The sequence below is a fragment of the Phaethon lepturus genome, unplaced genomic scaffold (genome assembly GCF_000687285.1).
Source record: "Phaethon lepturus isolate BGI_N335 unplaced genomic scaffold, ASM68728v1 scaffold20547, whole genome shotgun sequence".
Lineage (NCBI taxonomy): Eukaryota > Metazoa > Chordata > Aves > Phaethontiformes > Phaethontidae > Phaethon > Phaethon lepturus.
The window spans coordinates 103,372-114,453 of record NW_010554671.1 but is presented as its reverse complement, the minus strand read 5'-3'; the positions used below and the strand labels follow the sequence as shown (position 1 = coordinate 114,453).

Below are 11,082 nucleotides of genomic sequence, written 5' to 3'. Positions count from 1 at the left end.
AGCAGGAATCGGCATTGCAGTTCCCAGCGCTGCCGAAATGACCCACTCTCAAAAGTGCAGAACAGAACAGGGTTTGTAGCCGCTGGGAGGAACTGCGAGGTCCAGGAGCTGTCCCTCATTAGCTCTTTTTAACCCGCAGTGTTAAACGATCTTTGTGCAATTAAATTTACTGCTTATTATGCTTAGGTTTCTGTCTACTTGAACTGTAAGGACAAAGGAGAGCCTGTCCAAATAACCCTGTAGTTCTCATGATAATTAAAATACAGCAAACAAATCAAGCAGGCAAAGAATTGGTGAGATCGTCCGAGTATTCTAAACCAAGGAGTAAGAAAAAGCAAACCCAAGATGAAGTCAGAAAGCTCCTAACTTACTCTCAGCTCCCGTAAACCCCTCATGAGCTTTCAGGTGCTTTAGTTTTTGGTGGAATCCCATGATGTGGAGCCAGCTGCCCTGCTGACGGCAGAGGTCTGGGCTGAGGCTCCTTTCCCGTTCCCATTACTGTGCCAGTCCCATGTTAAAACACTTTATTTGGTCTTTTTGCTGACACTCATACAATTCTCTTAACTCTACACTAAGAGCAGGGACTGTAACAGTTGCACAATAAAGTTCTTAAAAGAGAATTTGAAACTCAAAAAAGTCCAGGAGCGAGGGCGAGATACAGGAGGTTTCCTTTCATTTAAACAGAAAGTAAATTTCTGGTCGGGGTGGTTGTAAAGAATATTTGCCAATATGACCTAAAAGTTTGCGAACTAAGAAACAAATGAAAAAAACCCCAAAAAAGCCTAAATATATTTTCTTATAACAGATCTTGTGATTTATATTACTCACCAAATTCCTGTGTGTGTGACTCATCATTTTTGAATACTCGTGAGTAGCAGCGATGTGTAGGACTTGCTCCTCAGCTAATGCTGAAGAAAAATAAGGGATACTGGGTTCAGGTGTTGGTCTGTGAATTAGTAATCTCTTGAGGGCTTAGTCCTGATTTTTTTTTCTCCCTTAAGCTTTGAATCATGCTTTACCTTTCTGTTGAGCATGTTTTTAACTATTTGGGATAACAGTCACAGTAACTTTTGAGCTGTTGCTATCCCGGGTTTCCAGGGATATTATTCTGCACAGGGATAATAGGTCGCCATCTCCGAGGATGGAGAGATTAATTTCTAATAGGTAATATACGTAAAGCTCTTAAAATGCAGAAAGCACTGCGTAAGCACTAAATGTTACTATTACAGTATTAAATATCCAAGGCGGATTTACTTTGCTAAAAGTTACCTAATTAGAAGTCTCATGTTTTTCATAACGTGGCGTTGCAAACTGTGCCTGGTTAATGCACCTTTGGAGACATTGGCGCTGTGCATTTGAAAGCCATTAATCTAAGCCCCAGCTGGATATTTTAGTTCCCAGCGAGAAGGGTCTCAGATTTCAGTCTTTTGCTGGAGCAACTTGTGCCATTTCCTGAATTTTAGGCAGGAGGAGGCTGGTGGGAGAAAGAGGTGCTCTCTGCTTCTTTCTTTCTCCCAGTCTTGCTCTCTGGCAAGCCAAGAAAAAAGGTTGGACAGTTGTGTTCAGCCAATGTTTCTGGGTTTCAGATGCTTTTGTGGTGCGGATTTCCTTGCAAATCATGAATAATTCTTCAGTAAAGTAAATCAGCAATTACGGATTACGATTCTAAACCCCTGGTGAATTTACTTTCCCGATTCAGAATTAAGTGGCAAACTGGCATCACTAGGTCTTGGTCCCACCATAACCCTGAAAATACGGAGTTATTTCATACGCCTGTGCATATAAAGTGCATTTATTTCACAAGGTCATGAAATTTTTATGATGACCGAAGACGTTCCGGTTAGAAGTCATTGATGACCCCAACTGTTACAGTTGTACGAAGATGCCGCGTTTTTGAAGACGCGTGGACTCATTCAGTCACAAATCACAGCATCCGTTGACAGAAACGCGTTAGCGACAGGTAACTCCTTACGGAAAGGAGATGCTGCACACCACGTGGCATTTGCCAGTTGGATGGAGTACGTCAGTAAGACCACTACGCTAGGATGGTAGATTTATTTGAAGATTGAACATTCAGAGTTGTTACAATAATTGTACGATAATTCGTACGTGCCTTTTTTCGGTGGTAAAACAAATAAAAAGCGAAGGTGCTGGGCTTGCTTGTTAATACCCAGTGAAAACGGGCAACCTGTTTCTGATAGTTTGGTTTTTGTTTGTTTGCAGTTCCTACTTCTCCTCCCAAAGACGTGACTGTGGTGAGCAAAGAGGGCAAACCTCGGACGATAATTGTTAACTGGCAGCCTCCATCCGAAGCCAATGGCAAAATTACAGGTGCAGTTTGCATGAGCAATAAAGGCAGATATAAGGGGCCTGGTTAACGGCAGAATATAATCTGCATAACTATGTGAACACGTTCCATACTTAATTTAGCCTGGAGCTAGCACAGAGGTCTATATCTTCTTTGTCAATCTTTTTAGTAGCTCAGATTAATTATTTACTTTTGTACCTAGTAAAAATATATTAAGATATAAACTAACTGCAGTGTGAAATTGGAGTCTAACCAGAAATATAACTGAAAGTTTAAATATCTCAATAACCTTTGCCTTCATCAGCTTGTGCTATTCTAATAGCCTGCCTCCAGAAATGCATCTATAATGCGTCTGGCCCATCAGTATTTCATTTAGAAGACTCCATCCCAGTGCTCTTCGTCATCCTTGTGTCATTTTTGTGGCACAGAAGAGACTTAAAGTCAGTTTATTAGTCCCCTGACATAATCACTAGGAGTAAACTGCTATTTGCCTTTTGTAACAGCATCTCTTTCATGTAGTGTAAATCATTTCACAGAAAATAATAATTAGTGTTTCCTTTCTGTAATTTCAGCTTGGATTCCCATTTCTAAAGGCTTTCTGAAATAATTCACTTCCATTTTCCTTTTTTACCACAGGCTTCAAGCTTAAAGCCCATTTTTTTGGCATACAGTTTGCAGTCTATGTTTTTGCTTTTGTTCTCAGAATTAACTATGGTGCAGAACCAAACCTTTGAAACCTGTCACCAGCTGGCATCTGACCAGGCAGTGCTGGAGCCCGGGGTCTAGACAGGAGACTAAAACTAGATCCCTCTGAAAAGGCAGAATACGGGGGACTCTGAACCTTTAGTAAGGACGATAAACTTTTCAGTAAGCTGCAAGAAAGACCCCTAAAAGGCAGAGACAGGTTTGTCTGGGATCGGTGCGGGGCAGGAGGGGTTGCGCAACGCAGCGGTGATTGTGTGCCGAGCGTGTCTCGCCAGCGGAGCCGTGTGGACGCAGCTCCAGCGGACGGCAGCTCACCCCGTACCAGAGTGCCTGCCCGAGCCAGCCCCGGGTCTCTGCGTGCATATAGCTGTTGATAGGTTGTGTATCTATATTTTTATACTGGCTATGAAGCCAATTCTGCGTTGCTATCGACACGATGTTTCCTCAGATGGGAAAGAAGGTTCGACTGGAGAAACAAGAGCCTTTATCTTAACTGCAGGTTGAAGGACCTGGTTGCTAGCGGTCAGTGAGGGTCATTCAGATGGGCGAAATGTCAGGCACAAATATCCCCAGGTTATATGTGCTCTTAAAGAGCTAAGCCTATCATCTTACATCAAGCGTGTGCATGAGAAAAGGAAGACAATGTACAAAGAGATCAGCGTTTCCTTGCACGCTGTGATTAGCAAAACTACCGCACGCATTGAATTTCCCAGGTAAAAAAATCTTGCAATGTCTACACTGTGAAGGAGAACCTTACATTTATTCATACGTGTTGAATGAAAGCTTATAGTATTTATTAGTTTTAGCATAAGCAGCAGTTAAAAGCTAATAAAATACAATAAAATAGAATAAATCATTCATAAATAAATCAGTAACACAGAGTCCCTCAAGTGTTAGATTCAATTTGCCAGGGGAGCAAGGCAGGAGTTCCCTGGGACGCGTGGGCTGAGTGCCCTCTGGTGGGGAGAGCCACTGCTGCCACGAGAGGCAGCTTATTAGTTCAGTTAATTACTCATTAACTCAGCTCAGTTCATTCTGTGCATCAAGTAATGCCGTAAGAACTACGTGATGATGTAATTCCATGCGCTGGATAGCATGCCTGTGGAATACGTGTCTTTCCAGCTCTAATCTCTTTCTGGTGTGGATAGGATGGATTCCAGAGGCTTGTGCATCATTATAGCTGCTGACTAATTAGTACAGTCATCAGTTAACCCAGTAGTCCTGTGCCACTATGCAATATATAGTGCTTTTAACTGTCACTATATATTTTTTTTTTATATATATATGTTGTCCCTAGTTAAACAAGTAACAGACATGTTGCTTTGTGACCTGTACAAGTAGCAAATTACTAAGTCTAGCCCTCAGTAATTAACTATGCCATCAAAGGAAGAAATTAAGCATGCCAGACCTGCGACTGGTGTTTCAGGCGTCGCCCTCCATGCCGTACCGGTTACTGTGAATTACGCGGATTTGGGCTATCGGCAGTATTTTCAGTTGCTGTAAAGAAGTGGCAGGGACTCTGGAGAACATCTCCCCTTCCTCACTGTGGTCTGTGGGACAAGGGAAGCGGCAATTTCTGCATGAAGCTGCTGACCTTACCCTGTATTTGTGCAAGTATTTATTTTATGCTGAGGCTCTGTGTTTCTTGTCTAAAAAAAGGTTACAAAGCTTTTACTTCTTACTGGTTTGTAGTTGCAGTATATTTTAATAACAGAACATAAGCTCTTCCCGTACCTTTTTTCCTCTGACATGCAAGATAACTTCCATTCTCTTCAGATTGTCATCTTTGTTAATAAACTGAAAAATAATAAAATCATTATAAACTATTAAACACACATTCTTTAGCTGTGCATGAGAGTGTTTTGTTGCTTTAAGGTTAACTATTTTCTATAAATACTAATATTTTGAGGAAGTTCTGCTAATAACAGCTTTATGGGTTTTTACCTTATGTGGTCTGTAAACAGGTAAGATGGAAATGAGGGATTTCTCCATATTCAATGAACAGTCATCAAAAATAATTTTGAGATGTTCAGTGGCTTTTTTCTTTCAACATATGCTTTTAACAATTTAAAATTTAAGATGGGAAGGCTGTCTAATATTTGAATGCGTTCTTAGTCTTTGAAAAAGTAAGAATACACTTTCAGGAAACTCTTAATCATTTCGCTGTGCAAATACCATTCAAAGTCAATAGAACGTTTGCCGTGAGATCGTATGACTATCCCGTTCTTTTCTGTATAAAGTTCTTCCCTTTTGTCCTTTGGCTAGGATACATCATTTACTACAGCACGGATGTGAATGCTGAAATACACGACTGGGTTATCGAACCCGTCGTGGGAAACAGACTGACCCATCAGATACAAGAATTGACCCTTGATACGCCGTATTATTTCAAAATTCAGGCCCGCAACTCGAAGGGCATGGGGCCTATGTCTGAGGCAGTTCAGTTCCGAACCCCCAAAGGTAAGCTATCACCGAGAGCCAAACGCCTTCCTCCTCGTTTTCGGAATGCAGCCTCTGTAGGGACAAGATACCAGTAGCATGAATTTTATGTTTAAACTGGAAAAGACAGGAGGACGATGGAGTGTGACTAGAATGACATTTTCTCCTGGAATTGCTCTTGCACGTAGTTAATACCTACGCAAACTTTGCTTAGCCCTTTGATTAATTGTGTTGTTTCAAAATCGCTGCTGGGCGCTTAGGTCAGCTAGTTATTAATGCCGAAGGTCCACGTCCTAAAGGTGCTTTTTAGAAAAGTGCTTGCTCGTTGCCTGAAGATTCTAGGTCTTGGGTGTCGGGTCTGTTTGTGATGAAACGGCACACGGCAGCAGGCTCTGGAGTTGGTAGCCACCGGCACAGCTGATCGCTAGTGGCTTGGATGATATAATGCTGAGACACAGCAGGCTCTTAAATCAAGAACTGTTTGATGACGAGTAACTAGTGAAATAGTACGAAGCTATGATAGCTTGAAAAAAATTGTACTCTGAGGAGAGGTGGAAAAATCAAAAGTTAGGAGTAGATTTGCTAACCGTACTTTTTCCATGTGAGTATTGGTGGTTAGAAATGAGAGCTCTAGCAAGTCTGTTTATGCTATGTAAAACTTTAAATTCTCTCACTCTTTCAAACCTCGTGATCTTTCTCTTGTTTTTTTTTTTTTTTCTTTCCCTGTGCTTGTGCCACTAGCTGAAACCTCAGATAAAATGCCTAATGATCAAGGTAAATGAATAGCTGCTCTTTCTCTTTTATTCCATCCTTCACACATTTTGAGTTTCCTGTCCGTGTGCTGTTGCATTTCCCAAATGAAACAAATACCTGCTGCTCTAACTGTAAACGAGCACGTTCCCGTTGTGCTTTTAATAGTGGAAGAACTGGAAGTCCTATTTGTGGTTTGGGTGTTAGGAATATAAAGTGATCTCTGTAGTCAGGTGTCACATGAAGGCACAAGCAAGTTGTGCCAGAGCTGAATCATTCTGTCAAAATGAATTTGGATTAAATGATGCTCCAGCCAGCCTCTGACCATTGAAGCAAGATCTCAGTACACAGAGGTGGAAGATCAAACAGTTATCTAATTAGCACAAGTGCTGTTTGGTGAGCTCTGCATCTATAATTATTTTCATAATAAAGGAAAGTATGTCTGGTCTGGAAAGCTTTTTTGCAAGAGAGATTCTACTTGTCAGCTCGTTTAGACTCCAGACTCTGCTTGTCAGCTCATTTGGACAGCAGACGCTCCCAAAGAGCACAGCATTAGCTACTAAAAACCTTAAGGTTTTAAAATGCTAGCTTGAAAAATGGTAGCTTTGAGTTTACTACATAGAATTATAAGGTGAATGTCCCAGGGCTATTTTTGCTTTCTTCCACATAACCTACAAGCCCAATAAAAAGGGGAAGAATTAGTCTAAAGGGATGAGTTTAAAAGGACACTGGCAAGCAGCTTAGACATACCATTAAATAGATCCTGAAGGGGTTGAGAATGAGCTCTTTGCTTTTTTGATTTGCTTTTCACCTTGGTACTTGGAAGTAATTTATTAAATATACTTTTACCATCTGTGTACCAAATAATGCTGATAGTAGACAGTTATGGAGTAAATTCATACCCAGACTTGTATAACAGAGATGCTAGGTGAGATGCAGGCTTGTCTGTGGGGAAGCAGATGCTCACCGTGTCCTCATTAACGCTCAGTTGCAAGTGGAAGGGAATAGGGGAAGATTAAAAGGTTTTATTTTAAAGTTGCTGTTTCTCTTCTGAACTACTCCAACCTCAGCAGATAGCTAAATATTCTCATCCAGCGTCATCATCTTAAAGTAACATATTTTTCTAGTAAAAATTTGATTAATATTTATAAAATTCTGTAATTTATAAATCATAAAACCCTACATAAAAGACAAGAGAGTTTTGTTTCAGAATGCCTAGAAGAACACTCAGAGATTATAAATCATGGCAGTAGGTTAAATGCAGAAAAGAAGACGAGCCGAAGAGCAGAAAAGCCTGCTCTGTGACAAGATCACTAAATTGCAGAATCGCGTCCTTTAGGAAATAGTAGACAAGTTATTTGAGACTGGAAGGCACAAAACTACAGTGGGATTGAGACTCTGGTCGTAGTGGTTCTCTCTTTTTTTTCTCTCCCCTACTTCATTGGTTTTCTCCTGTATTAAGCACACCATACTGTTCTTCCACACGCTTCTATGGCACAGAGCTTGCAGAAGCTCACGCAGAAGCTTTCCAACTCACGCAGAAGCTCTCACAGAAGACAGCTACTTGTCATGGAAGTTAGTGGCTGTTGCTGTCAGGCTTCAAGGAGTTGCACTGCCCTGGTACAAAAGCAAAGGTTAAGGTATCTAATCCTAGTAAAACTATCCTAAAGTAACACAAAGCAATTTGTCTGGCTGCAGATGCCTAGTGGGTAACATGGAGGTTGACAAACTAAAAAAAAACCCAAACAATTTCAAGTAAATGGTACCTTAAACTCTTCCTTAATATAGAAGGAAATGGAAAACCTCAACAACAAACTGTGTAAGATCCTGGGAAAAAGGCTGGTGTCCACGCAAGAGATGCAGCGTGTGCGTACGCTTGCTCGGAGCGTGGCCTGTAGAAGCAAGGCTTCTGCTCCCTGTTGTGGTGGTGACTTCCAGGAGAGGCGAGGAGTCCTTACGCCCCCGTAAACCGCAGAGAACAGTCATCTTTCAGGTCGCGCCGCCTAAGAAACGAGCTCCCCAGGATCTAAAGGCTAAACTGTTGATCCCTGGTTTCAGGAATTAGATGCTGAGAAGCGACTTGATTAGGTTCCTAAATTTCATCGCGTTTTGAAAACCGGACTTTGTATCTTGCCGTTACCTTTTGCTTTTTTTGGAAACGCGCCGACGCCTCGCAGTCACGGGCAGCATCGGGCGTCCCTGAGCCGCCACGCTCTGCAAGCACCCGGGCTGCCTACACCCTTTGGAAATGCTGCCTTCTCCCTGCCGCTGCCTTCCGACATCTTTATCATCTAAATATGATTTACGTACTTTGTTATATGTACAGACCCTCTTACGGCGGGGGTGGTATATAAAATCTGCGGTTGGCTCTCTGAGTATATCCGTCGCCCAGGGCGTGCAGACCCCCTGACGAACCCCCCCGGCTCAGTCTGTTACACCCCCAGGAACCACATGATCCCTGTTGGTCTGTGCAGGTGACTTTATATCTGACGATTTACTCCATTATTTTATGTCATCTGTTAACTTCAGTAGCGATTATTTTAATTTTCTTTCACGGTTGTTATTAAGCATATTGAATTATACTTGGCCAAGCACAGGTCTTTGCAGAACTCATTAGAAATATCCCTCGTGAATAATGATTCTGCAATCATAATTCTTACTCTTATCAGTTAATTAGTTGTTAATCTCGTTAATATGTGCCATGTTGCTTTTCTATTATGCTGTTTTTAACAAAGCATTATAGAGTACTCAGTAAAATGTTTTATGGACGTCTAAATATAGTGTGTCTACATAGTTACTGCTCCCAACCAAATTTATAGTCTGACATTTAGTTTGTTTGAAAATACCTGTTTTCAGTAAAACAGAAAGATTCTACCTATCCATCACCTTTTCCGTGATCGTGCCTATGTTAAGGCTCCAGCTTCTGGAGCACTAGAAATGCATAGGGTGTCTATTTGTCCTTTGAAAATATTGTCAGTTATTTTTATTCCCTCCTTCACCCGCAGCTTCTCTGCTGCTCCAACATACCTTTTTTGTGTCTCTTCAGTGCCAGTTACCTGGTCATACAGGTGTAAATATATTAAATAGAAGCTGTTTAAAATTCTGTTAAATTATTTCATTGCTGCTGCAAAATTGTTAGTGCAGTACTTCAAGAAAAGAACACGTTTTCACTGGGTGCAGTGTCCTCTCTAGACTGGCAGGTGCAGTATGTCTTTGTCATTATGGATTTGTCCTGCAATACGTCTTTTCCGTTATTTTAGACTACGTCTAACTCCTCGCTGGATATGTGGAACATTCCTTCTTATTAACCTTCTCGGGGCTTATTCAGTATTCTTGCTGGTACCTTTGGCTGTATTATGGATTTGTCCTGCAATACGTCTTTTCCGTTATTTTAGACTACGTCTAACTCCTCGCTGGATATGTGGAACATTCCTTCTTATTAACCTTCTCGGGGCTTATTCAGTATTCTTGCTGAACAACCTTTGGCTGTTTTTACCAGTTGTCTTTATTTCACGGTGACTAATTTGCAGGCTTTGACTTTAAGTTCACAATTTCCATTTGTTACACATCCTTTAGCACTTATTACTTCTTGATGAGAGTGGATTTTTAACTGAGAAAACCCTTCTGATTGCGAAACCGCCCTATTTGTGGACTTTCGGGTTTCTTTGTGGTTTTGGCTTTTTGTGCGTAACAGTGTAAAAATGTGCCAAGTATTAGGAATTCCTATAACAGGAGGAATGTTGTTCCTCACATCTTGCTCTATGGTTCCCCTACTACAGTATTTTTATCATTCGTGGTAATTTTGCATTAGCGCATTTTCATGAAAACACAGAGATGAAAGAACCTGGGCTTTGTGTATCTTTATCCGCGGGAATCATTCTACTAACTCAGGAGAGGTCTTAACATCAGTGGCGAACTTGTGACTTCATGCGTCCTGCTGCGGCAGCAAGCGACCTAAATTTAGACCTGAATTATGCAAAGGGAAGTACTTGTCAGAGCAAAAAGATTTCTAGTTTTATTGCATTTCAGTTGGCAGGTCAGCACCGGGGAGCCCACTGGCAGCAGCTAAGGTTCTAGTGTGCTGTGTAATTTGCCTCGGTTTGTAATAATTGATGTACGGATCCGTTACGTTTACTATAAACGTAACAGTTTGAAACTCATTAATTTATTTTCCCAGGTTTCACCAAAAACGTTTCTGTTGTCACTTGTGGCAAAGGTGAAACAAACTGTAAAGATCGCAGAGAAGTTGAAAGCAAGTTTTTAGGGATAGGCAGGGACTTAATATTACATTTACTGTGCTTTTGATCCTCCGCTTATTTCCAGTCTTCCACGCTTACTGTAATTAGGTATTAGGAAAAGGAACCTGTCTAATTACTGTTTAAAGATGATTAACTGTTTGTACGAGTTGGTGAAGCCATGTGCCTCACTATATACCTATGTATTACTGCAAATGATTTTTTTAATCTGTTTTAAAAAATGAATGCTAGTAGAGGCTCTTAAGCTTACTTAGGAAAATAGTAATGCAGGAAATTAATTATTCAATAGCTCTTTTGAAGAAGTGGTTCACTTCTTGGAGAAACACAGTTGCTGTTCAAAGCCAAACCATGTTGTAAGGGAGAGAAAAGGGGGGAAAAAATGCTCGCAATGGTTCAGAGTTCTGCAAGAGCTACCTTAGAAATGCTGAAGTGTGCATTTATGTGTACGTGTGTGTACGTATATGTGTCTAAAATTACCACATCTGTGACCTTTTCAGCTTCAGGATCTGCAGGGAAAGGAAGCCGCCCAGTGGACATAGGACCAGATTACAAACCACCACTCGGTGGTAAGTGTCGTTACAAAGCTTTTCAATTTAAATGCAGCATCTTTCAGTGTTTCACCGA

General features: G+C 41.1%; 1 protein-coding gene across 2 annotated transcripts in view; it reads left to right on the top strand.

Annotated features, from left to right (window-relative positions):
- The window catches only part of NEO1 (neogenin 1), a 141,907-nt gene that overhangs the window by 116,150 nt on the left and 14,675 nt on the right, over positions 1–11,082 (top strand). For both annotated transcript variants that reach the window (XM_010291935.1, XM_010291936.1), the window contains exons 18-21: positions 2,224–2,331; positions 5,279–5,473; positions 6,194–6,226; positions 10,956–11,024. In XM_010291935.1, coding sequence (XP_010290237.1) covers positions 2,224–2,331; positions 5,279–5,473; positions 6,194–6,226; positions 10,956–11,024 — 405 coding nt within the window. The remainder of the gene's footprint in view (positions 1–2,223; positions 2,332–5,278; positions 5,474–6,193; positions 6,227–10,955; positions 11,025–11,082) is intronic.